At 42.1% G+C, this 26,913-nt stretch overlaps 3 protein-coding genes across 8 annotated transcripts in view; 1 reads left to right on the top strand and 2 right to left on the bottom strand.

The window, feature by feature from the left end:
• The window catches only part of NOL10 (nucleolar protein 10), a 50,852-nt gene extending 41,278 nt beyond the window's left edge, over nucleotides 1-9,574 (bottom strand). The window contains exons 1-7 of one of the 2 annotated variants that reach the window (XM_032104270.1): nucleotides 9,436-9,574; nucleotides 8,945-8,990; nucleotides 8,095-8,193; nucleotides 7,217-7,294; nucleotides 5,386-5,423; nucleotides 1,885-2,021; nucleotides 1,095-1,160 (exon numbers count right to left, since the gene is read on the bottom strand). In XM_032104270.1, coding sequence (XP_031960161.1) covers nucleotides 1,095-1,160; nucleotides 1,885-2,021; nucleotides 5,386-5,423; nucleotides 7,217-7,294; nucleotides 8,095-8,193; nucleotides 8,945-8,990; nucleotides 9,436-9,501 — 530 coding nt within the window. In that variant the 5' untranslated portion in view covers nucleotides 9,502-9,574. Of the gene's footprint in view, nucleotides 1-1,094; nucleotides 1,161-1,884; nucleotides 2,022-5,385; nucleotides 5,424-7,216; nucleotides 7,295-8,094; nucleotides 8,194-8,944; nucleotides 9,052-9,435 lie in introns of both variants that reach the window. The other variant, XM_032104271.1, reaches the window with a different exon arrangement.
• Nucleotides 9,575-9,674: 100 nt separating this feature from the next.
• LOC116441880 lies at nucleotides 9,675-14,297 on the bottom strand. Of its 2 annotated transcripts, XM_032104279.1 has the most exons (4): nucleotides 14,102-14,297; nucleotides 13,725-13,947; nucleotides 11,343-11,415; nucleotides 9,675-10,088 (listed from the first exon to the last, which is right to left on the bottom strand). In XM_032104279.1, exons 1-4 carry the CDS (start codon nucleotides 14,295-14,297, stop codon nucleotides 9,897-9,899), a joined length of 684 nt encoding a protein of 227 aa, XP_031960170.1. In that variant the 3' UTR covers nucleotides 9,675-9,896. The 2 variants fall into 2 exon arrangements, with proteins under 2 accessions (XP_031960170.1, XP_031960169.1); XM_032104278.1 differs by lacking the exons at nucleotides 9,675-10,088; nucleotides 11,343-11,415 and having other exon boundaries at nucleotides 12,734-13,947.
• Nucleotides 14,298-14,308: 11 nt separating this feature from the next.
• ATP6V1C2 (ATPase H+ transporting V1 subunit C2) overlaps nucleotides 14,309-26,913 on the top strand; it is a 26,797-nt gene continuing 14,192 nt past the window's right edge. For 2 of the 4 annotated variants that reach the window (XM_032104277.1, XM_032104276.1), the window contains exons 1-4: nucleotides 14,309-14,603; nucleotides 15,740-15,807; nucleotides 22,383-22,468; nucleotides 26,566-26,660. In XM_032104277.1, coding sequence (XP_031960168.1) covers nucleotides 14,475-14,603; nucleotides 15,740-15,807; nucleotides 22,383-22,468; nucleotides 26,566-26,660 — 378 coding nt within the window. In that variant the 5' untranslated portion in view covers nucleotides 14,309-14,474. The remainder of the gene's footprint in view (nucleotides 14,604-15,739; nucleotides 15,808-22,382; nucleotides 22,469-26,565; nucleotides 26,661-26,913) is intronic. The other 2 variants (XM_032104275.1, XM_032104274.1) reach the window with 2 other exon arrangements.

Below are 26,913 nucleotides of genomic sequence, written 5' to 3'. Positions count from 1 at the left end.
TCACCATCCCTGGAGGTATTTAAAAGACATGTAGATGTGGCATTTGGGGACATGGTCTAGTGGTGGACTTGGCAGTCCTGGGTTAATAGTTGGGCTTGATGATCTTAGAGGTCTTTTCCAACCTAAATGATTTTCTGATTCTAATTATGTCAAAAGATCTTTCTGATGACTTATGTCCTAAAGCTTACATCTCCAACATGTTCTTGTGTGACCAATGGTCTCCCTTCTCCCACCCAAGTATCCTGTTTCTCAACAGGGCACCCAAGAGCCCTGTATTTCAACAACAATTCTTCCAAAGTACAAATATTTCTATCTACACCACTTATCCCAGCACTTTCCAACTACTTCCATTCAAAGGCCTCTACCTCTAATTCTGTAACTCATCCAACTCCCTTGTGTCAAAACCTTCTCAGAACTTAAGTCTCATCTCTCTAATCCACATTCTACACTACACCCTTACCTCTCCCATTCTAGGATTTCCCCTTTTTTTCCTCCTTTTGCTTGTTTTTTTATTTTGCCTTCCCAAATACTCCTTCATCCATTAAGCTATCCTGCCCAGTGCACACCAGCTGTTGCCCACCAACAAGCCACTCTATTTAGTGAAGTCTGTTCTTCTAATCTGCCTCTCCCCACATGAAAAAAGCTCAGTTCCTACTTTGGTAGGCTTTTCAAAAGAATCAGACACATGCTGGAGATATAAGAATTCTCTTTGGGCTACTTCAAGAGCAGAAGGACAAAGACATGTCTGGGAAAGTACATACCCTGTGGGTAGATCTCTATATGATGGCTAAATTGAGTAATAATGGCAAAGTTTTAATGAAATGCTCTTATTATCAAGTTATATAATACCTATTTAGTCCACATTAAGCAATTTTAAAACATCCACAAAAGAAAATTCAATTAAACATAAAAACTAGAACAAAAAAAATTTACAGAACATAAAATGAAATGAGACTCAGACTTAGCATATGTTCCTTTTCAACTCTGCAAAGCATTTGGGCAGCATTCAGAGACAGTACTGGTGCTGAGCATGCTTGGAGTCTGCTTCCACCTGGTGGAAGGAAGACAGAGGTCATGCATCACACATAACTTACGAAGCTTCAGTTTGCAGGGAGTTCAGAAATCTTCCTTGTTCCAGATTTAGCCTGTACACTTCAGAACTACAAAAGAAAAACCCAAAATTACTTGTCTTACAAATACTGAAAAACACTGCTGTAAGTTCAGAGGCATTGTAAAGATTCTTATTCACAGCCTAATTTTGCCAAATATACAATTTTCAGAATTCATAATCTACAAGACAAACCTATACTTCAGTGTTCAAAATACAGAGAAAAATGTGCATGTTCACCACTTATTTATTATACTTCAATATCCTGCCAATTACTATTTTTACAGGGAAAAGATACAGTAACTCTTTTCTCAAGATCTTTTAATTTCCTGTGATTTAAGTTACATCTTGAATTTCTACTTATTTTGCTTGAAACCCTAGCATCTAATTTTATTTTTACTGTGTCTTTTCAGAGACCCAATTATGTGATTTAACATACACTTTACAGCAATGAAACACCAAGCAAGACAGGAAAAGTTATTTAATTTTCCTTACTTAAATGCTAAACACTTTTTAAAGCAGTACACTGACCTGCAGTTTTTAATACACATTTGCAAATACATGATGTACATGGTTTAAGAATAGAAAAAAAAAAAAGGTTTAAAAACAGCATGGGAAACTGAATTAATTTTAATCTTCCCATATTTTCCACTCTTCCCAGTCTCCATTATTAATTTGGAAGAAATTGCCACTTCTTCCACTTTTTAACTTTTCTAGTATTTGAATGTTTATTTTATTCTTGGAAAACATGGTTAACAAAAATGAAACAAAAATACCTTGCTCCTACGAAATACAGGTCACATGATGGATAGTGGTAAGAGAAATCTCTACCAAATTTTGGTATTCTTGTCCTGTAGTAATGGCCATGTTGTGAATGAAACTCCACAAATCTGCCACACTGCAAGAAGACAATCTGAAAATAAAATAGAAAGCACTGAAACATACAGAAACAGACAAGGATCTCCCCAACTTGTCTTACAATGCAAACTTAATTATTTTTTTTCAGACTCACAGAGGCTTATCACAACTTATTCAAACAATTTCTACTAAAATGACAGGATCAACTATTGCTTCATCATTCTCACTAGCCACAGCGAAGAGTCTGCAATCAGAAGCAGCACAGTTATCTTGTGTTCTGCTGCACTAAAACTAACATCTCTACTTACTTCAAGACACTACAGGTACAAAAGTACAAAGCCATGCAGACACCAGTATGTCCATATGTACTAAGCACATGAACTACACATCCTGATGCACAGCAGTGTTCCAATAAATGACACCAATGATCTTTCTGCATTTTTGTTCTTTGCCAACTAAATAAGAACATTGTTTCTTTCTGAAACTTAGACAAACATCTCAGTCCTGGAAAAACATACACGGAGGCATTACTAGAGAACTCAATCTATCTCAGTAAATAAAATAGGCCAGGACCTGCTGTTACACTTCTGATGGCAGATTAACATGGCACACACCCACAGGAAGGGATTCTTCCTGCTCCAGACACATTTTCACCCATATCACCTGTTGCACTCATGCTGTGCCTCAAACCATGGCCAGGAACTGTGCAATGGAGGAAGAGCTGGCCTGGCCCAAACTCGTGCCATGAATGATAATCACAGCCAAACTCTGAGCCTCATCCCTATTTAGCTTAGATTAGAAAAGTGTTAGTTTAGTTTAGCCTGTGTAGTATATGCATTTTCTAAAAATGAAGGTCTACAATTTTCTACTGCTGAATTACACTTCTAGCAATGCAAATAAGGATGAGAAACTCAGGGAAGGTGAGGTACAAAAGTTACTTTAAATCTGTCACCTTTATTTATAAATCTGTATATTCTTCCCTTAAGAGACATGGAGAAAATACTGACCTGGGCTGGCACTTCATGCTCATTTATCCTTAAGTCCTTGTGTGCTTTTTCTGGTATCAGAAAACCCAGTGTTCCAACTTTTAATCATGGACTTACTGCTCTTGGTCCAAGACTAAGCAGAGTATCATCTCAGAATTCTAACTACAACTTCATACAATGTTACAGATACAGTTGCACAGCTAATGTTACACAGTGATGTTGTTCATATACATCCCACTTTATTCTTTGTGTGCCTAATGCCTTTTTGCTTTTACCTGGAGGCTTTAAACAAGCAAAGTTCTTTAGTTATCTGTTTGAAACAATGCCCAAACAAAATCTTTTCTCTATTGTCATTACAGAAGAAGAAATGTCTGCATTTTCATGCAGTACAGAAGACACATAAACTATAAGAACACAAAATTAAACCATATTTAATTTAAACATATCAGTATCACATATTCTTAGTTCACTACCAGTAAGTCATCAAAACTTGTTACAAGGAAGACAGAAGATGCAGTTTACTTTCAATTAGAAAAGTGAATTTTCTTCTCACTCACTCTGCCTCCAAAAAGACTTTAGGAAGTTTTTTACAGCTGCCAAAAGCATCCAAATATTCTCCTAATAATTGTCCTACCACTAATAATTTTCTATTTAAATACAAATTTCTACAATATTGGACTTGAATATATATTCTTGTTCTCTTTCATTAATAGTGGATATAGCTCACTGTAAATTGTGTTTGTCTTTTTTCTTACTAAATAAATTTTGGTCACCAGCAGAAAACTACAACCTGAGGGTAGCAAAAGCATTGGCACCAGTGTGTGGCAAAAATACTATGTGGAAATATAGGTCTTCTGGCAAAAGGCTTTGGGGAAAAAAGAGATCACTCTCTCCCAAGTGTAAAACTTAGTCCAAGGCTAAGACTTTTAAGTCCAACACTTAGAAAAGCACAGAAATGTAACTGGCCTTATTGGTACCAAACTGTATGAAAGAAGACAGGTGCTCTCACTGTGAAAATGCAGGTAAGCCTCAAAGCAACCTTACAGGGACGGCAGGAACAGACCTGGAGACACACTATTTTCCCTGGCAATGAAAGGATGCTGAGAGCATCAAGAGGGCTACCAAGACTGACAAGGAACAGAATACGGGGAGTACAAAAAAATCCCTCTTTGCAGTAGCAACAGTAAAAATTTAAGATTTTCCTGGGCAGGTCTGACAGGAACGAAAAATTCTTTATGACAAGGTAGCACAGCACTGCAGTAATTTATTCAGTACATTTGTGGAACCACCACACTGCAGATTTTGACAGAACCATTAAAGCATTAAAATGATATCTTAAGGTCCCATTCCAATCAATACTTCTACGATTCTAAGAATTTCAAGTGTAATTTCTCAAGTGTCATTCCCTCTTTCTAACATGTCTTTCTAACAACACTGAAGTTTAGTTTCCTAATGATTTATTAAGTTTTAGTAAAATAAAACTGAAAACATAAAGATTGTATGAAGCTGAAAAAGTAGGGCTTCAGTCTGAAATACAGTACCCATTTCAGCTGAAAACACACATGCCTTTCTGTTCATAATCAGTCAGAAACATACCTAGGACACAGCATGTTCCTCAGACTCCCAAATAACTATTTGGTATATACAGCCAGAAACATTTTCCCACAGACAGACAAGTGGGAAGCTACTATAAAGTATTGGTCATTATCTTCTGTTACTTGAATTCATGCACTTCCTTGGAAATCTCACAGGAAAAATGGAAAAAAGCTACAAGGCTAGATGATCACATCTCTGATCAAATAGCAGTATTTATTAAAACAAACCTTTACCTGAAATGGTAAGGTCTCTTCACAGAAAAGAAAGTGTAAAATAAACACTCTGAAGGTGATTCCTTCAGGTACAGCACTTAATTTAAAAATAAATAAAATTAAAAATAAGACTAAAAAAAAAGACGTTACTTCTCTCCACAATTTTTGCCTCACTCATATGCTTATAATCATCATGTCTACAACAACACAGACAAATCAGGTTGTTAACTTAACCCATAGTTATCCCACCTTCCAAAAACATCCCACCTTCCAAAAACAGTCTGTGTGTGCATCACTTGTCACAAGGGATTGTGACTAAATGTTAGCCCAGAAAGAATAGTTAATTCCATTTTTCACATTATTTTGCTTGGCAGATAGATCACTATTTGAAGTTTTTCTCTCCAACAGACAAAAGACTTTAAAAGTGGTAAAGCAAATTATAATACAAAGACACAAAGAAAACAAACAAAAGGTACAAAAAATGTTTATCCTGTTTACTGATTTTAAAAAAACATTTTTGTTCCAAAACTTGTGTTGATTGACTGCCCTTACTATATATGAAAATGCATTTTAATATACATACTGAACAATTTCTTCATTTATACACTGAAAACATTAAACATACCTTTGAGTAATCATCTGATAAAATCTCAAACGTAACCACTAGAGGAGAGAGCAAGAGAATTTTGAGTCAACTACGCAAGCAAACTTATTTGCAAACATTGGCATAATCCTGAAAACATTTACACTCATGCTAATCTTTAGTCATGTAAGTGCTCCCCACAGGTGCCAATGCATAATGCAGGCATTAATCTTTAGCAGGATCTCTAATTATATAACTTCATTTGCAAAATAGTTAAGTATTCTAAAGCTTTAGAAACATAAGAAGCATCCTGTAATCTTTTTATTGTTCTTGTATACTTGACACGTTCCTCAACACAACACTCAGCCATGTATTTTATTGGTTTGGGAAGGTCTAATCAAATGGTTTTCAGTGTGTGTGTGGTCCATAGAGCTTTGCTAATCCATCAAAGATGATAAAAAATTACATGAGTTTGGGCATATATGCATAAACTTGCACATGCAGTCCTTCCAAGGGGTCAGCACTTCCACAAAAGAAGTTCTAAGGCTCAAAAAAATCAAAAATGTGAAAGCTACTACTCACACTCAACACTAACATATTGAACTTTGCCTAGTTTTAAATGAGGTGAGTTGGGAACATTAGGGAGTAGCTGCTTCAGCTACATTGGCTCTATTTAAATGAGATAACTCATTTAAAGTTACCTGAAGTGACTCTATGCTATACTTCAAATTAAACATACTTCTGCAGTGTACTAAGATGCCAGTTCAAAAAAATTTACTTTAAGCTCTAATTACCAGCAAGCATTTATGATTACAATGACTTCTACTCTTTCAAAAAGGGTTTCTGTCTTGCCATACCTTCCTCTCCCCAGCCTCTCTGAAACCCTGCCTAACAGTGCTCCTTCACCCTACATGACTCCTTGCTGTCCTGAGGCAGAGAGCAAAGAAACACCCCCATGCTCTTATTACAGTTTTTATTTTTCACATCACTTTCACATACATCACAGTTAGACCATTTCAATTCTTCTGTAATGAATGTGCTCATCTTCTCATTGCTTTGGTCACCCCTGTAGCCCACCTTTCAGTCATCAGTCTTCTAATATCCCAGTCTTCAAATAAAAAAAAACCAAAATAACAACCCTCCCACCTACCTCAAAAAAACCCTAAACAAACAAAATAACTCCATAATTCCTCAAATTTAAGCACCCTAAAAGCTCAGAGCTGTGGCAGCTCCTCCCCTGCACTGCCAGCCAATTCTCCCTTTCCCATTGCCTAGATGGTTCCTTGTTCTCACCACAGTTGTTTTCCCACCAAATCAGTAGCTAACAAGGTGTAATTAGGGCCTGGGCCGTGCTACCATCTACCCCTAAGTACCTTGTTCCCAGAAAACAAACAGAAAACCAAACCAGCAAACAAACAAACCAACACCCCCTCAGGAAATTCTCTTTACCCTCTAACTCAACTACTGGGCTTGGGCTCCAGAGAGAAAACAGAGCAACCACAGTGCATTCTCCTACTTTACTGTTTCACAGAACAGGTAAGAAGGGAGATCTTGCCACCACCCAGCCATTGTACCTTCGTCACATTCACCAAACAGAACACAGATTTCAGCCACATTCATCCTCTGACCACCACCCTTTCTGACTCAACGTAAATGTTAAATCCCTCACACCATTCCAAGCAAGAAAAGAACTTTAAAAGTGGAATAAAAGGGGAAAATACAGAGATGAAGACTAGATGGTTTTACTCCAGATTCTTGTGTTCCCCTGAAACACATTTTGTCCCCTCAGCACAGGCAGCAGAATTTTTGCTTGAGTCCAATCTGAACTATATATGAAAGACATCTTGTACGAACAGGCATAGCTTATACTAACCTTCGGAATCTAAGCATCTTTCAAATTTCTGGGATAACTGATAGGTATCAAAACAGCGGACCCTGGGCTTGTAGGTTCCTGAAAGAATAATTCGATGTTTACTTACATAAAAAAGTTAAACAAAAAGATAACACAAAAGCATTTTTTTAAAGTATAATGTTTAACATATACAGGCTTTACTATGTTTCTACTATAAGTCTTCTGACCCATGACTGGAAAAACACGCCTCTTAGTAAGACAACCTTACAGCCTGGTTTCTGTAAGCACCCTACTTGTACACAGGTTCTCCTAATTACCACATACATCATACAGAATTTAATAACACCTTCCAGTAAACCAGTAAAATTTTAGCCAGTAAATCTGAAAGACCAAGGCTGCTCATGCTACTAACACCTACTAAAGTATTCACGTTTGGATCCCATTTTGACAGTTACAAAATGCAGCATTAGCCTCCATCCTATAAAACAATACTCAAAACAATGATGTTCAGAAGTTCTTTAAAGTAAATTTACATACATGCAATAAAAGTAATTCAGAACTTAGTAATTAACTGTATTATAGATGGATTTGTTTTATTAGTTTTTTATTTGTATTATAAACCCTGATGGCAGGGGCATTGGACTAGATGATCTTCAAAGGTGCCTTACGACCCAAAGCATTCTATGATTCTAAGAATGTCTGTATTCTAAACAGAAGTGTTCCACAGCACCACTACCAAGAAAGCCATTCCATCACATCTTAAGAGTAAGCTTTGAGGATTATGTTCAGTGCTATGGTTAAAAATGAACTCTTACCAATTCTACCTGAATACTAGGTCACTCTGCACTCAAGATTTTCTAGGACTTTTGGCCTCTGTTAGAGAGACTTTGTTAACTCACCAACTGCCATAATATACTGTCCATCTCTTGATACCTTAATCTTTGTGCTAACTGTGGGCATTTCAAAGTCTTGAATAAGTTCAATTCTTCTACGGATATCTGTAAAGAAAAAAAAAAATTGTAGAGTTAGCACAATTCTATCAGTCCAAAAAGCTGTAATGGTTTCCTAAGGAAGCATATTGAGTTAATTTGGTATAGGCAATATTTTTTAAAGATATTTTAAGTATAACTAACACATTATAAGCAAATTAACACAGCCTGCTAACCCTGAGAAGCAGGCTACCTCTGTGCAAGATAAATTAGTAGTCCAAGGTAACTATGTAACAAACTATTATATAATGTAGTAGGAAATACTCATGGCACACTTATACAATTAAGGTAATATACAATACCTCGTATAAGGTATTCCATCCTCCATTACCTCTATGCATTTTCTCTTGGTTAAGTTTCTTGTATAACACTTCCTATGTTTCCAAATAGCCATTTTTACTCTGTGCAACAAGTTTAGGCTGAAATGATGTGGTCCTGCTCTCCAAGATTAGCACAGCATCACAGAGTAGTTTATAGTCTGACTAACGTAAGGGACAACATGGAATTCATTCATCATGTTTCTGCTACAATACACAACCCAAATATTTAACGTCTGAAATTTAAAACACCACTGGTAATATTCTGTTCACGTGAAGCTATACAGGAAGTTGAAATAACTATCTGTAGTTTAATTCTGTAGTTTTAAAAGTATGACCTAGGGATAACTAGTATCAGTCAGTGAGGAGTCTCCTCTGGACCTGCATGCTGTGTATGTGGAGCAGCTGAGTATTGCTGAGCACCCTGTGAGGGGAAAACTCACCCACATCTTTCTTCTGTAAAGCTCTTTTCTTCCTGTCAGAGAGCCACTGCAAGCAAAGGTATACATCAGTCTTGAGCTCATTATTCGTACAGGAACCCGAGAATCACCTAAAGTTTATCCAAGCATTTCAAGTATAAGACATTTAGGCCGCTAACTCTTTTTTTTTTTCCTTGATTATGTTACAATTTCCATTCCATTGATAAGTTTAACCATTCCACACCAAGAAAACTTACAAGACCGTGTTGCTTACGGGTTCGTGGACTAGCACGCCTACAGTCAGAGGTTCACGCATTCAAACTGCATATCTAGTTTAAGGAACACTTAGAGCTGTTTCGCGGTACCCAACACAAGCGCACATGGACCGGGGCAGCTCAGCCAGGCCGGGCCGGGCCGGGGCTCGGCTCCAGCGTCGGCACCGCGCGGGTCCAGCTCCGCCGCGGGACCCGGGCCGGGCCGAGCCGGGCCGGGCACATTCCCCGCGCCGCCCTCACCTCCGGGAGGCTCCTGCCGGCGCTCAGGCTGTAGATCTTCACCTCGTTGAGGCTGGAGACCTGCATGGCCGCGGCTGCGCCCGCCTCTTCCCGGGCAGAGGGGAAGCGGAAGGCGAGGCGCTTCCGTCAGCTCGGCCGCGCCCGGCGGCGTCCGTGGCCCGGGGGGGCGGGCGGCCCGGGGCCGCGGCTCTGCTCCTGCCTCACACGGGGGAGAACGGGGGAAGCGCAGCAAACCAGGGACAGCAAGGTCTGCAGCTCACAGCGAAGCAGCTCCGCTGCTGCCTCCTCCGTGTGCGCTGCCCACGGTCCCCGAGCCCCGGAGCGCGGCGCTGCAGGAGAGGGGATGTGGGGAGAGGGCAGGAGCCGGGGCAGCTGTGCTCCTCTCCACCGGGCCCGTCCTGTGTCCGCACACAAAGAGCGCTGTCTGTCCGTCAGGAGTGTCCGTCAGGCAAACTGTGGTGTCATTCTGGATGGTCTTCGTGTGAACGCAGGAAGGCAGGAGTTGTTCTGGCAGCCTTGGTGGAGGAGGTTAATTTTCTCACCCTGTGGCAAACCGTGTCCATTAGCCATGGAAAACAGCAAGTCCAGGGTTTGCTGATGAGAACCTTGCCAGCTGCCATAAAAAGACACGTTTCTATTGCTTTGTAGCATTGCTGTTGAAAAAAGAAGAAAACAAACCAACATCCAAAATTCCAACCATTCCTTTTCCAATTTACAGGACAAAAAACAAGGACTGAAATAATGTGTATCCAGTCTATATGCATCTTGAAGAAACAATGAAAACAGCAACTAAATTTTTAACAATGTGTAACTGGCACAAAATGCAATCTGAAGCTGTTTCAAATAAGTTATGCATGGTGTTCCCTGGATGATGTATCGCAACAATGATGATACCAACATGACTAGAAAGAGCTCTGTTCTAGGTTGTGTTAGAGGGCATTAGAAATGAGATTCCTGGGAGATGAGCACACCTAAATATAGGTACCTGTAGGTTTAAGCTAGGTGTTTAAGCTCCCATTTCAGAGAGTTAAAGCTTTACTTGCTTAAATGTAGGTTGTCTAGTGGCATTTGAGATGCTATATGGTATCCAGGGCACCTAGATGGGGCTGACACAAGACCTGTGGAAAATCCATACCCTTTTGCAGTGTAATCTAGAGGCCAGGCAGGATGTGCAGGGACATCTCTGGTGGCGCTAGAAGCTCAGGCAGCTCAATCTCATCCCTGGTAAATGCAGTTAATGGAGCATGAGGAGTGTGGTGCAGCAGCCACTGGGTGTGTTCCGTGGAGTGAGTTTCATCAGGTTCCACAGTATAATTAGAGCACCATGAGCTGTTCATAGATATTTACAGCTAAATTTCTGAGTTCACCTGTCCTCTATTCAGGATATCATAAGGAATCCCAAACATTCACAGGGGGTTGTTGATGTTACTTGGGGTGTGCAGAAGGCCTGTGTTATCCTAGAACAGCAGCTTGAAGGCCCAACAGGATATTCCAGGGCACCTCAAAAGGCATTCAGCAGCATCAGAGGTCTGAACCTACAAAGAATTCCTAGAGGTGTAAAACACTGGCGAGAGCTGCTTTGCTGCTAGTGTCAATGTTGTAATTATCTAGGTAATTGATTTTGGTTATCTGTTTGAGAAAGATGTCTTGGGAGATACTTCAAGTAGGATATTTCAGTACTCTTAGTGATTGTTTGGAGGCAGCATTTTGCTCCCTCAGTGTGGCATCTGAAGAAGTACTCATAAATACAGAGAGAGGCAAAGCCACAGAAAAGTTCATTGCTCTGATGGATCAAAGGGAGCATAAAGACACGTGGTGATCATGAGGGAATTAGACAGCTCTGAGATCACATGGCACCACATGCAGGGCCAGCCAGGGAAATGAGCTGGCAGAACTGTGTTACCAACCAGACTGCAGCACGCTCCTTGTCCCACAGCTGCCTGCTCCTTCCCCTCCACCTTCACCACTGCCTCATCCAGCCTAAAAATACGTAATGGCATAAAAAGAAAAAAGATTAAAAAGTCGCAGTAAACCCACAAAATATGATAATGGAAAACATTAAACAGGACATTGCTTAGACACTAACATGAGGTTTTCTTGGTAATTTTCTTTTAAAACAATAAATTAAGTAGCATGATATTTTTCACATCAATAACAGTAAAAAAGCCACATGAAAAAAATAAAAATGGTATTCCTGCTATAAAAATGTTCAGGAATGAAGTAGTGTATATTGTAGAATCCAGAAATCCAACAACCCTACAACTTGAATTTTACCTTATTTGTTATAACATCCATCTGTGGAGAAAAAAAATCCCTGAAATCTAGCACCACTGCAGCAAGGAACTTTTCTCATCTGTTAACACTAGTTTCAACTTACACAATTCTAAATTTAAAGAGATTATGAGAATGTAACATTTCTAAAATTAATCATGTAAAGCATTTCCACAGCTTGAGACTGCAGCAGGGATCCAGTGAAAACTGTACTTGGTTTGATATGGGAAGGAACTGCCTTACCTAGGCGATCAGGTCTACTGTGCCTTTCAGACCTGTAAGCTGTGGGTAAATATACATGATGTAGATACTTGAACTTCAGTTAAGTATGTTTTCATTATTAAAGTGTATAGTCTAAAGAAACAAACAAAAAAGAAGGAGTAGACAATAATCACTTCCACTGTGAATGCCATCTCACACATCAATATGTTCATTTTTTTCTATAACTTCCAGAAAACCCTTTATTGTGCCCTAGGGGACACTATGATTGAAAAGAATTAGAATCATAGCATTTATGGGAACTGAATGTCTAATTAGCCCAGAAAGGGAAAAAAAACCCAAAAAAGCAAGGAAAAAGCCCCCTCAAAATGGTTATTTCAGCTACAGATCTTTTCTGTGTCTTTTTCTGGTGTGCTTTCAGTAAAGACTCTCCTCCTCCACACATGTATTGCTTTTTTATATATCACTAAAAATGTTAAAGAGAAGCAAAGGAAGATGAATCCTTGGCTAATCTAAAGAATCTATAAATTTAGAGCCTAAGACCTTGACCTACACGTTAGCTATCTAAAGCATGTTTTACATGGCATCATTCAGGGTGCCTTGCATCAGCTGCTTCTTCCTAGTGCTGAAGATACTTAAATCTTTTAGGAGCCTTCATTTAAGGTTCTTGGAAGTGTCAAGAGCTCTGCTTCTGTGCGTGACTGCACCTGCCTGGCCCCAGCATCTCAAACCCTCTTGATTTACAACAGGTCGTGTGGAAAACCAAGAGCATCCTTCTGCTTAATTTCTTGTGGGGGCTGAATTTATCTTTGTTACAGAGAAACATGAGTTAAAAATACACCATCTTTTGACAAAAATAAGCCCCAGTAATAGCAGAGATTGCCTAAGTGCTGTATGACAACACAGGAATTAGACCACTCAACTGGAAGATGAGAACTGGATAACCCCCAGTGAGGCGCTCGACTCCCTCTTGCCCAGATGCCTCTCAAAGGGAGGTACGGAGTTTTTAGACTTGCTTCCTTCAGAACATGCCTGGATTAGAAACGCCTGGAGAACATAATTCCACACAACCCATGAAATACTCCCAATGTCTTAACCAAGCTTAACGGAATGTAGGACAAGCTCAAGATTTACTTAAGGACTAAAAGCCACAGCTACACACGAAGGAAGAAGCATCTCCAGGAATGTAAGCATCACTGTCTTGCAGATTCCTGCACCGCGTATTTGTTAAATAAAGCACCCAAAGAAGTTCCAGAAACAAGAGTTTCCTAGAAGTTTCTTGAATTATTCCAAAACCTTCAGACTTGCTAAAGGTAGTCAGCGTTTAATAAAAACAAATGGCCTCTGCATTATTTGCGCTAGTTTAAAAGACAGCAAAAAGATGCAAAGCTGCCGTAGTCAGAGCTGTGACAGAGCTTTTACGGCACCAGGCGCAGCAGCCCCCCGTGCTCCGGGAGGGAGCCCTGGCGCCCTCGCCCCCGCCCGTGGATGCGGCGGCCGCCCCGCGCCCCGCTGCGCTCTGCTCCGCCCCGACCCTGCCCGGCCGCCGCTCCGGGCACGTCCGCGCCGGGAGCCGCCGGGAGCCACCGGGCTGGGAGCGGCGCGGGCACGGGGAGCGGCGCCCGCAGGTACGGCAGGGGGGTGAGGCAGCGGGCAGGTCAAGCAGCGGGCAGGTCAAGCAGCGGGCAGTGCCCCGCGGGGCCCCGGCAGCCCCCACAGCCGTGCTGGCAGCGCTCGGGCACGGCGGGGCCCGGCGCGGGTGCCGAGGGCGAGTGCCGCACCTGCCCTGTCCCGCGCACCTGAGAGCGAGGGCGTGTGGCGGGGATGCACCGCGGGAGTCCTCGGGAAGGGACGGGGGATTGCGGTGTGGTGCCAGCTGCTCGCTCTCCTGCCCTCCCCTCTTTGCTTCACACCACGGTAGTTGTCCCCCCTCTATTCTCGCCACTGTTCCATCTGCGTGGTTCTGCTGATACCGTCTCCGTACGCCAGGACTCGCCTTCCTCCAGCTCCTTCTTCTCGAGCCTGGGAAGAAAAAACACAGGGGAGAGCAATACTCTGGCTTGCCAGTGGCATCTTTTGCAGACTTTATGTTCAGCAGAGGTCTTGCTTTCACTTTTCCTTGCAAATGTCCAACAATTCGAGAGAGAATATTTATCAAGCAGAAATGCTTTATTACATTTGGCTGGTTTGGTAAAGCCCCCAAGCTCCCCAACAGGCACTGAACTTCCAGCGCAAGGCAAATGGAACAGGCTGGGAGGGAAAAGGGGAGGAGGAAGCTTCATTCCTTCATGCAGAAACTGGGTGGAACAACCCTGAGAAGGAAGGAGCAACCACACTCTTTCCATGACATTCTGGAGAAGGTCATGTTCCATTTCAGCCTGAGACACAGGACTGACTCACTCTCCTGGTGTTTCTGAAGAAGAAAAATCTCTGATCTGTTCTAACTCTTTCTGTTCTTAGGGAAGAACACATTTTGTGTGGTGCTCTTTTATCCGCTTACCTGCTTTGAGTTTCTACAGTGACCAGGAGTGAAGGGAAAATATTAGATCATGTCAGAGTTCTGGCTGATTTCTGCCCCAGGAGACAAAACAAATCTGCAGGCATGGGAGAGAATGAACACTGTGACATCTAAATCCAACTTGTCCAGCAACAGCAAATTCCATATTCCAGACTTAAAGGTAAGTGAGGAAGGGGTTTGTATATGGGCAATACAGCAGCACTAGCCAGGGCTAAGGACTTTTGGGATAAATACCGGATTTATCTTTTGGGGTAATATGTAGAGACTAGAAGGAGATTGTGTTTGGGGGCTGAATTTTGTTCAGTCAACTGCACACAGAGAAGTAAGTCATTGTGCTTGAAGCTGAGCTTCACATTGGAAGAGTACATGTGTAAGGAGTGAACATGAGTGAGATGTTAAATAACTGATCTATTGCATTCCATGTACAACTTGCTCCTAATCATGAGAGTCATACAGTATGGTACATAATGGATTACTAATGCAAAGGGAGTAGCTGACTCTCCACAGCCATGGCAGCAAGACTACTGACAGAGAAAAGAGTGTTGCTTTTTTGTATGCACACCTGAGATTGATATGATTTTCACCATCCATGGACCTTATTTTTACCATCTGTGGACCTTAACCCACTGCTGGTGTAAATCTGCTTATGTTAAAGTAAAGCATTTGGGTTATCTGTAGATGCCCATTCACATTCTATTTGTTCTACATAAAATTTGTTTCTTCTCCCTTAGATTGACCCTTCATAATGTTGAGCTGGCAACATTACAAGAAAAGGTTTGGCAATATGCTGCAATACCATAAATATGGGGTTATGACTGTGACAGTCATTCAAAGAGCAGATGTTGGTCAGAAATTGCTTTGCGAGAGGCTTGCTTTGGTAATAGCAAAGAGCTCAGACAGACACCCCCTTTTGAATAAGTTCTGCTTCCCTTGGTTCTCTCAGTACATCTGACTTGCTTGTATGAGTGCATTATTTGTGTGCATTTCTTATCACTATTTTGTCAGGTTAAAGACTATTCTATGCAGCTGGATGATAGAGGATGAAGTGAAAACAGGAAGAAAGGCACTGACGTGTAATCTTGAGACTACACATACTTTTTTCCTTTATTAGAAAAGGCTTTTTATGCCCTAGTTCTTGGGTAAAGGAATTGCTACTGTTTTCCACCAAGTAAATAAAATTCTGCCAAACTGTTAAATTCACATGTGCTAAGGAAAAGTCAGTCTCCTTAAGGCTCTGCCAACAGAAGCCTTAGACAGAGTTGTGCATCTTTCACCTAATTCTCATCTTTTGCACAGGTGGGGACACTGGATGCTCTTGTTGGTCTGTCAGATGAGTTGGGAAAACTTGATAGCTTTGCTGAAAGGTAAAATAGATCTTATTTACCACCTACAAATGAGAGACATTGTTTTTATGGGATGGTATGTCCTTGTGTTCACCTTGGTCTGACTTAGTTCAACCTGGACTACAACTGGACTAAAGTGGATAGACTTCGTTTAACCCTTGTGTTGATTGCCATGGAGTTACCACAAGAAAGGATCACTCCTTAAACTTTAGCTGAATTATGTCCACGGTAGTTTTGTCAGCACAGCAATCCATTTGAGTGGCAGTGCTAGGGAAGCTGTTTCTCATAAGGAAACTGCTTAAAATGGTGGGTTGTGGTGCTATTTTGTTTTATTTTGTGCTTTTGTTTTTGTTTTAAAGAACATCCTCCCACCCCATCCAGAAACTTGATAAAACGTTTAGAGAATATGAAGCCCTCCCTGATCTTGTTCTGACAGAATATTTCTATTGAGCCTTCTATGCCTTTTCAACCAGATAGAGGAGTTTTAACGATTATATTCTTTTGAATGAAGTCCAGCCCCTCCCTCTCAGGCTTTTAAACTCCTTAAAAACCAGAATATTTACTCACATTGCATCAAAACTACTTAAGGAAAGACTCACATGATCTCTTTGCTGACAATTGCCAAGTTTGCCTTTTGGGACAAACTGACCTGGGTGTACAAAAGAATAATGTAGTACAGCAAGCTGAGAAAATGCCAGGTTTTAAGATACTTCATGGCACAAGGTAGACTTTGAGGCAATGAAAGTATAAGCTGCTGGGTTTTTCTGCTTTGTCCTGTTTTTTGCTTTGGCAGTGTACCTCACATGTAGTTTTGGTCACAGAGGCAGGTGTTAGCTCTGGGTCTTTTTGCTTTTTTTCTTCCAGTCTGGACTGATAAGCTTTTTCTTGTCTAAGTATGCTCAATCCTTTCATAGATCTTGGTGTGGCAGTTGCAAAGACGTACAGAAACCCTGATATAAACTGTTTGAATCTGTGCTAGGCAGTTTAAGTAAAAGTTGGTCTGGTAGAATACATTTCTGCATAGGATTTTTTTTTTTCTAGTTTTACTGGTGCTACCTAAGGGCTGTGTTAGGATGATTGCATCTGGTAACTCTGGGTGGCACACAAGATTGATCTTTTAGAATCATAGAATATGATTCATATCTTGAGTTGAAATGGACCCATAACGATCAACGAGTCCAACACCCTGCTCCTCACAGGACTACCTAAAACTGAACCATACTGCTTTTTCAGGACTTTAAGCAAGACAGAGCAACTTAATTTATCGACAAAACCATCTCCACCGTGACTGCCAAAAATACTGCCCCATATTCTTTGTAACACATTCCAGCTTCTTGTTCAGTTGCAGAGATTCTTGAGGAAGTGGGAATGGGGGCAAATTTGGGGAGAGACGGTGCCAATACCTGCTATCTGTTCTAATAGAAAGAGTTCAATGATCCTTGTGGGTCCCTTCCAGCTCAGAATATTCTGTGATTCTGTGTCTCTAGTCAGGGTAGCAGATAGGAAGCAACTGTGTGGTCTGGGTTTGAGGGCTGCCAGGAATCATCAGAAGTGGTTTTTCAGAAAGGCATAACTAATTCTCAGCTTTGTGAAGAATTAGGACTTCTGAAAAGCTGACTGCAGAATCCGTGTAAGATCATGGAGGGCAGTTATATGTGAAATGTCAGTAGGAGCTCCTTAGGCTTACCGACTCCTTCTCTTATCTTTGTCTTTACTTGCCAGCATGGTACAGCTTCTTGTTCAAGCTGAACACCACTTTACTCCACTAATTGTCCCTTTAATGCCAGTAATGACTCTAGGCACTGAGCAAAGGGGTCAGTGAGGCCCTTCCACTGTAATCGGCTGAGGCAAGGACTCCTCCTGTTTGTCTCATTTGCCTGTAAAGATAGGTAACCAGGAAGGATCAACAAGATTTAAAAATAAGAAAGATGTTTTGAAAAATAAGAAAAATGCATTAGAGTAGTAACATTAGAGTAGTAACAGAGAATAATCAGCAAGGATTAATCAAAACAACAGAATAATCAAATGTATTAGCAGAGTGAGTCCCACAAGGACATACAAAAGCATTTTGCATTAAATAAATGCCTCAGGTTTTATGTCTAAATTGTAATTCAAGAGTTAAAATGCCAAGCACTCACACTTGGTTGAAGTAAATGGCATCCAGAGGGTTACAAGCCTGTTCAGATGACCTGAGCATTTATGTTCCTGGTCCTCTGAAAGAGCTGCCTGCTGAACTGTTGCTGGATAAACACAGCTGCCAGTAAAGCCAGGCAGTGCAAACCTGTCAGCGCTGCCACCTGCCAGGACAGCAGAGAAGGGGCAAGAGTTTGCAGGAGCTATTGTTTCCACATACTTTTATTATTTATTTACACAGGGGGGAGGAGTGTTTTTCCATGTCATCCTGTGGTAGCATGAAGCTCTCTTAAAAGCTGACAGTCTCCTGGATCACTCTTACCCGGGGGTTCTCTCTGGTCCTTGGTCAGTGGCATACTTGGGAGTGGCCTCAGATTGCAGGACTTCTGCTCCCTGCAGTGTTTTGGAGGTCTGGCAGGTAGCACCCTTTCATTCTCAGTATCACTTAAAGAGTGTTAGACTTTTTTTCTTTTTTTTTTTGAAGGTAATGACATTGCAGCAGTTGCAGAAGCAAAACATGAGAGTCTCAAGACATAATAGTAGGTTAAATGGAGTTACTCTCTTTACAGATTTTTATTACTACTTCTTGAAGCAGTTTTGCTGAAACTCCTTTTATAATGCATCATGTTAACATGGTATTTGCTCAAGATGAGATTAATCTCATCTAAAGGCAGAGATCTGATGGTTGGCTGTGAAAACTGCCCATTGTTGGATGTCAGTGTAGTCAGTGGGGCTCCTCCAGGGGTCTGATTCCTGTCATTTGCCCCAGGCATCATGGTGTGCAGGGGATGTGTTCTGTCTTTGCATGGGAAATGTATTGGGTGAGTGAATCCCACTTGCATTTCACAGAATGTGATGCAAGGCACAGAGGCTAAGGCAGGACTGGAGAACATTTCTCTGGCACAGTGTACACACATTGTGGCTTTATCCTGCTGCAGGGACCACAGGATGTGTGGGCTGGAAAGGAGCCAAGCCTTGCCTGGGCAGGTAGGACTGTCAGGTGCATGAGAGCTCACAACTGTCCCACCCTCTGTATCTATGGAGAGAGGCCAGAGCTGTCTCCCACCTGTCAGGTCAGCCACCAGCTGCACTCAAGAGTAATGAAAGCAGCTCAGGCCCCTTGGAGAAGCTCCTGGTTTAAAAACATCCCTGTAAACTGCTTTCTCCCTAATGTCTTTAGCCTCATCCTATGCTGGTTTTACCAGCTGCTGTCTTGTTCCAAGATCCTTTGGGTTCTCTGAGCATCATGAAGGAGACAAAAAACAGCTCTATCTACAAGCTGAAATACGCAGAAGTGCTTGGCAAGGTTGCAGAGGTCAGGGAATGTGGGGTATGCCCAGCCCCTGCCCTGGAGGGATCTCTGCTGAGATAAGAGATTTTGCAATCGCCCAACAGGACTCCCTGGAAAGGCAACCACTTCTTTGGTCACAGCGAGAAAAGACAGACCCACAATCCTTTAGGAGACCCTATGCAGGTCCTTTGTAACCCATTGGCCTTCACCCATCCCCTGTATCCCTATAAAAGCAAAGGCCTCTGCCCCTGTGAGAGAGAGCTCTCATCCCTGGCTTTCCCCTTTGCCGGAGGGAACCAACAATAAAGCTGCCTTCGTGTGGAACCAGCCACACGAGCCTCTCGTCTCTCTCTGGTCTGGCTTGGCCTGGAGGCTGCCCTGCAGAGCTGAGCTGAAACCACGAGCTGATATCTCTAAAGAGCTGACAGCCTCTGCAAGGGCTCCTCTGCCAGCAGCTGAGGGAAGACACCGGGCCTCGGGAAGGTGATTCCTTTTGGGACCATCTCCCTGGGCCGGTCACCTCTTCCTGGGTCAGAGCCACTGACTCCACACCAGCTGTAATAACTGGCGCCCGAGTGGGGTGCCACCCTTACCGTTCCCAGCCAGGATTTCTGACTGGGGCCACTGAGAAACGCGCGCTGCCATCTACTCCCCTGCTCACCTGGAAGACTGACAATCGAAAATGGGTGAGGCAGTGGCCCCTTGAAGAAGAAAAACTCAGTGTGCTGGAAGCCCTGGTGGAAGAGCAACTTGACAAAGGTCATACCACTGAAACCACAAGCCCTTGGAATTCCCCTGTCTTTGTACTGAAAAAGCCCGGCAAGGACAAATGGAGACTACTCCAGGACCCACGAAAGATCAATGAAGTCATTGAAGACATGGGCCCCCTCCAACCCGGCCTGCCATCACCATCGATGCTGCCCCGAGACTGGCTGCTGGCCATCATAGACATTAAAGACTGTTTCTTTAACATCCTGCTCCATCCCCAGGACGCACCATGGTTCGCCTTCTCCATCCCCTCTCTTAACGATGAAGCCCCACTCAGAAGATACCATTGGCTCGTCCTCCCACAAGGCATGAAGAACAGCCTGACCATCTGCCAGTGGTACGTCGCCCACATTCTGTCCCCTGTTCCCGGAAGCAATCATTTACCACTATATGGATGACATACTAATCTGTGCATCAGAAAAAACTTACTTGGACAGAACTCTTAAAAAGACAACTGAAGCCATAGAAGAAGCAGGGTTTGAGATCTGTGAGGACAAAGTGCAGCACTCCAGCCCATGGACTTACCTCGGCCTCCAGATCCGTGAGAGAAGCATTGTACCCCACAAGGGAACCTCTGTCTGGATCCCTCAACCCCCCCACAGCCTGAGTGTGGGCAACGTGCTGTACTTTAGCAACCCTCAGCTGGTGCCAGCTCCCTATGGGGCTGCAGCCAGGTGGTGAAAAACTGCAGCAGCTCTGAGAAGGTGATGTGAACTGGAGCATAGGGGTATAGATGCCTCCTACAGGCACTCCGAACTGCACCTGTCCAGGGTCATGAGAAGAATGATTTGGGTTGAAAGGGTACTTTAAAGATCCCCTAGTTCCAACCCCCTGCCATGGACAGGACGCCTTTCACTAGACCAGGTTCCTCAAAGCCCTATCCAAACTTCATCCAACCTGGCCTTGAATGCTTCCAGAGATTGGGCATCCTCAACTTCCCTGGACAACCTGTGCCAGTGCCTCATCACACTCACAGTAAAGAATTTCTTTCTTTATGTCCTATCTAAATCTACTCTTAGTTTTAAACTGTTGCCTCTTGTCCTGTCACTATAGGCACTGGTAAAAAGCCTCTCTCCACTTTCTTATAAGTACCCTTTATATACTGAAAGGTCTCAGTAATACCTTCTGTTCTTCAGACTAAATTGACCCTAAACAGCTTAAATTTTAACTACTGCATTCTTGGCAGCATCAGCAATCTCAGATTTTTCCTGCCTGTCATAGAACTGGAAAACCTTTCCTAAGACTGTTTCTTCACAGGAACAGAGATAGATGCTTTGCAGCGCATGAAAGAAAATCCTCTTCTCTGATGCTTTCCTGGTATCCTGGCCCAAAGTCCCTTTCCTGCTCTTGAAAACCCTAGGATGTCACACAACACATTGTCCAAACACTGTAGATGCCCTTTCAGTCTCCAGCTCATCTGCAGCTGTAGTAGTCTCCCCTCAGTAAGGAAAGAGATAAGAAGCCTGCCATTATACTCCCTTTCACAATGCCAAGGATTATGTCCACTTCATGTCTCTGCCAATTTAATAATCAGTCAGTAACCTTGTAGCTGCTGGGTTTTTTCCAAGGTGTAGTCAACCTAGGACAGTGAGGGAACTGCAGGCCAAATTCTGTGAATATTTTTGAGTGCAGAAGGACACTTGAACAACCAGAAAGTCTCTCAGCCTGTATGAGACAGGTACTTTGACTAGAGACAGAGGGATCTACTGCTAGAGGGACTTGATGAATCCATTTCTTAAAATGAGCAAAGAAAAGTGACTCTGTGGAGACAGTGTTCTCCAGGAGGGTCTCTGTACAAATCACTAGTCTGAATTGGGCAGAAGGGTTTGAATCTAGTTCTCCTACACCTTAAAGGAGTGTCTTGTCCACCATGCTAAAAGAGAAGAGAGAAAGAGTCCCCCAAAGAAAAGGAGTAAGAAAGAAATTCCCCATCAAGCAAGACAAAACTGCTATTTTCCCGAGTATTTTCTGAGAACCTTTTCTCAGCAATCCCTAGGGGTTTCTTTAGCATCCTGTGGAAGAGATTTGCAGTCAATGTCTGTATGTAGCCTCCTGTTCTTTTGTCACCTTGGGGGTTTTAAACTAGTTTCTTGCCTTTCTTGCCTTCTGGTTTCTGCTGTGTGTATAATGAGTGTACAGAAGACTGAATCTTGATCTTCTGTAAGTCCAGAGCACTGGCAAAATGACATTGCCGATGTTTTTGAAGAGATCAGTGTATTTAGAGGTAAGACACTTAATTCTGCATTGTATCATAGATTGTTTATCATCATTTGAATTGCAAATTAACCTGCCTTGCTTCAGAAGTGTTTTGTTTGGGCATTTCTGTGTTTATCAGATCATTGTGAAAACTGCTTTATAATAATTTTGTTTCTTCACTAATAAAGTTTCTCTTGTTACACTTAAGTGTAATAAAGAAAATCGCCCAGTACATAGGAGAAGTTATGGAGGACTCAAAAGATAAAGTCCAGGAAAATCTTCTGGCCAATGGAGGTAGGTGCTATGAGTGTGGGGGCTTAAATACATTGATGCTGCTTTTGCTTGCTTCAGAATATGAATATGTGTAATTAAAACCCTCATGCTTTAGAAAGGACAACCATCAGCAACATTTTATAAGAACATATCTAGCCTGCTCCCATTTTTCTCAGTTAGCAGAAGTTAATTTCGGAGTGAAGATGAAAGTAGGAGACATCCTTCTTCACTCCTAACATGACCTAGCACACTTCTGTGCCCTGTCCGGGCTTGATTTCTTATGGGCACCTAAATCTCATTCTATATGGCTGTGTGACATCTGTCAGTGATCTGTTAGTGATTTGCATTTTCCAGCTGTTCTGGAAAAATACAACAAAATTGATGTGTTATGCATGCTGATTACAGACTTGCAGAATGATGCTTTTGAATAAACTAGGAGTGCACACTCCATCTCCCTTTGTCTGCAATGTTGTATTTCAGACCTGTATTCGTAAAGAATGGGGAGGAAGTTCTTTTAGAAATGTCCTTGAATGATATAAGACTGATGTTTGATGGGTGCAACTGTTCGAGAAATACAATAATCACACTTACTGTGTTTCAGGGCTAAAGGATAAAATGAAATGTCTCAAAAGTATGTTGAGGACTGATGGTTGTGGTGTTGTTACATGCATGCATTTGTGCATATTAGTGCTAGACACAAGTCTTGGTCTCGTTGTAGAGATACAGTGATCAGGTTACGATGGATTTCTCAAGTAACAACCTCGTAGCTTGATCACGATATCCCTATGACTTGAGGAACAACAGGTTTCATTAATTTCCTTTGTTTCCCCTTTTTACATAATTTTTTTTCCTATCAGCTCTGCATGTGTCGTATTAGAAGGATGTGGAAATTATTTGCATGTGTTATGAATTTCCTCTGTCTGGGTTTGGTCATCCAAACAAATTGTATTGAATTAGGACATTAACCTTTCTAAGATTATTGACATCATCTTAAAAAATGAAGTCAGCTTTCGTATATGAGGATTCCCCTAATACATTCCAGTGTCAGTCTTCATAAGCATCAGCAACTTTACTGTACCAATTCTTCCTCCTTCCCTTTCTGATTAGCAAAAGGACTCTAAAGTTGAAGTCTTCCTCGAGAAATCAGAAACAAAATTATAAGATACGATTTCTTGCTGTGTGGTCCTGTTTCATACTACTGGACCATCCCAAGACAAACTCAGTTTTAAGTAACACTGACATTAGCTCACTTGTATATAATTCTAATAGCAGCTTGGTGGTGGCTGGGTGTCTAAAAAGTTTTTCTGCTAGATTTTTATGAAGAAAAATGCAAAGTAGTAAAAAATACAGCACTTTCAGTTACATGAATGCGTCCACACACACACACATAGAGCTTTCCAGTGGACAACAGTTGAAAGCAGCCACATGGAAATTTCTCTCTCATAGAGGGAAATGTGTGCTTGTGTAATATAGAAACTTTTAATATATCGTAACAGCATAAACAAGCTTTCTTGAAATGTAAGTAAAGCTTTTCTTCATAGAATCATACCAAATTCTCTTCCATTTATGAAAATGTTAAGCCCAAATGAATTTAAAAATTTGGTAAGTGGTGAAATAACTCCATTCTTTATAGTGATCCCAAAACAAAGCAAAATGGGAAGCATAACAATTTTGAAGAATTAAATGTTTTGGAGGGGAAGTGTTTAACATTGCCTTTTAGAGCTGGGTGTGTAAGTTAGATTATGAGACATTCAGGCTGTGGGTTCCCTGGGCAGCTGTGAGCTGGTAGGAATCACCTCTCCCAAGTGGGCAGCTGTGTGAAGCCTTCTGGAAGTGACTTGACAGGTTGCATAAATGAGGGATGCCATTCCAGGAGCATCAGGGTGCTGGGACTGCTTGGCATTTTAAACACAGCTCTGATAGTGTATTCATAGTAGTTTGTGCCATCCCCAAGATCAGGCTGCTTAGCTAACCGGCACCAGTGCCAGCCAGCACTGGCAAGCTCACTCCAGAGTGAGCTTGAAAAACTGGGCTGAGAACTCATGCTGTGCTCAACTGCCCAACATTTGGATGCTGCTGAGATTCTAGGAATGTGAGGATAGAAAGAGCATGTGAAGTTCTTCAGGGAGCTTTTATATCTTATCAGCTATAAATAGGTCAGTGCCTGTCTTTAAAGAGCCTGTGTCTGCAAAGCCTAAGCACATGAGCTTAGAAGAGAGGCAGCAGGGTGAAATCCTTGTGTTGTGTACCCTGTGCTGAAAACGCTGTGTGAACTTTGTTGCTGAAGTATTTTTGACCTCCCTGCCTTCCCCACAGAGATCACAAGTGAGCACCAATGGAGAACTGTGCATGCAGCAGCTGTGTCATAGCTCTCCCAGCCTTCTGCAGTTTCCCCCCTTTTCTACGCCCTCCCTGTGCAGGAGAAATTGCTCATTCCTGATCAGATATTAGCAGGAAGGGTTGGATCTTTGCTTCGTGACTCCTGTTCATTGGATGTGGGGGATGTTGACACAGCTGTGGTTTTGAAAGAGGGGGAGAATACTGCCATGGCAAGTGCTCTCTGCCTTCCAGGCAGTTTATCTCTTGCTAAGAAGCCTATTTCTCCTAACATAAGACTTTCCATGCTTTGGAAATCTAATAGGGTAAACTGACTCTGTTGTGGGGTGAGAGAAGCCCATGGAAAGGATAGTGCTCTCCTGCCAAGGGTATTCAGTATCACATGAGACCGCAGAGTACCCTCAGCCTGGTAGTGTGGCAATTACACAGTTTTTCACATTCCTTCTCCTGCATCTTGGTTCAAAAAGTTTCCCCTAATCCTCAAAGTCCAGCCCACAAGAAATTGTGCTCAAGCTTTGCTGTGGGACTGAATTCACTCCCTGGACAAGGCAGCAAAGAGCACTGTAGGGCCCCAGCATGCATGTCCTTTTACTTGGCACCTTGAGCTTGTTTTGCTCCCCATCACCTCAGAGCAACTTCCTAGATATTCTCCATGTTTACCCTCCTGGTCTGGAAGGAAGCCCACCCTTTAGGTGACAGTGCCTCTGGCCTCTTTTTCTAGACCTTGAGACCCTGTCTGCTGCCTTCCCCTTGTCTCCCTAACCTTCCAGGGGGCGGTCCCAGCCCCTCTCCTTGTTGTGGCAGGATGCATGACTTTGTCCCATCCTATAAACATCTGCAAGAACACTGTGTGGTGGTGTGTTCAGCATCCAAAGGCTCTCAGGACTCAGACAAAGAGCTGTTTGATTCCATGAGCTACTGGAGGAGTATTCCTTATTTGGTACCATAATGTACTAAGCCTTAATGTTTTCTAACATCAAGAACCTTTGATCTTCAAACAGTGGAACAGGAAAATCTTGTTCTAGGAGCTGGGTGTTGTATGTGTTAATTTCCCCTTGATTCTGAAAAGAAGCCATGGCTCCCCATGGTCCGAGTGTGCCTTGTTTTGGGGGTTGCATGCACAGGTCCTTGCTGTGAATTTCTGTTCTTGGATGCTGTGACTGGATGTATCCATTTATATAAATAGTCTCTAGCTTTGTGTGAAACAGGAACCTCTGTGTGCAAGGTCAATGAGGAATTCCTCATCGCACCTGAATTTGTTTGATTTCTAGTGAGCACTTGACTGAATCACGGAGAAGTGACATCTGCTATGCTCTTAATACCTTTGCTCAAGCTCTCAACAACCCTGAGTATTACTGCTGATCCTGAGCAAAAAGTATTTTCCTGATAGCTGTTGCTGGTATTAAATTCAGTCATATTGCAGAAATGAAGATTGAGATTACACAAAACTGTTTCTGCTTTGAAGAAGAATAGCTGTATACTGCTGTGTCCTGCTGATACAGATAGTTTTACACATTTTCTGTACTCATAGGTGTAATGCAGAAAAGATTTCTGGTTTAACTTTTAAGTTTGGGGATGTTTAGAAAGTTGATTAGATTGGGCATAGGATCTGTGCAGATTTGATCTAGATCAAATCTCTGTAAGAATTCAGAGTTGGGCTTCTGGTTAACTTTCTAAAGTTATTCAAAACTATGCCTAAGCTATAGCTGGGGACTACTCCCCAAACCTTGACCTACCATCTGGTACACTATCTGCTTTCATGCATCTCTTTGCATTTTCAGTTGACCTAATTAGCTACTTGACACGGTTTGAGTGGGACATGGCCAAATATCCCATAAAGCAGCCGCTGAAGAATATATCAGAAGCATTAGCAAAGGTAAATTGTACTCCAGATTTTAACATGTCATCATGAGGTAGCATGTCTTTTGGCTGGCTGTGATCCCTCCTCTCATGCCAGTCAGTGAGAGCTTTGCCTTTGGTTTGGGCAGGAGCAAGCTCAGAAGCACATACTTTTACTGAAGCAGTTGATATTATTTTAATTTCTACTGCAATAATAATGATGCATATATTGAAACCTATCCAGTCTGTAAGTATATAGCACTTTATCAGATTCACTAGAGTACACTGAT

The sequence above is a fragment of the Corvus moneduloides genome, chromosome 3, assembly GCF_009650955.1.
Source record: "Corvus moneduloides isolate bCorMon1 chromosome 3, bCorMon1.pri, whole genome shotgun sequence".
NCBI classification, from domain to species: domain Eukaryota; kingdom Metazoa; phylum Chordata; class Aves; order Passeriformes; family Corvidae; genus Corvus; species Corvus moneduloides.
The sequence above is the reverse complement of the archived record's forward strand: the minus strand, read 5'-3'. Positions and strand labels throughout refer to the sequence as shown.

Bases quoted from the DNA above. Each gene is read 5' to 3' on its own strand.
- LOC116441880 (XM_032104278.1), bottom strand. From the start codon at position 14,297: ATGGAACATGACCTTCTCCAGAATGTCATGGAAAGAGTGTGGTTGCTC. The intron at 13,948-14,101 runs GTAATAAAGCAT...TTTTCTTCCCAG, and splicing joins CTTTACCAAACCAGCCAAAT to GCTCGAGAAGAAGGAGCTGG.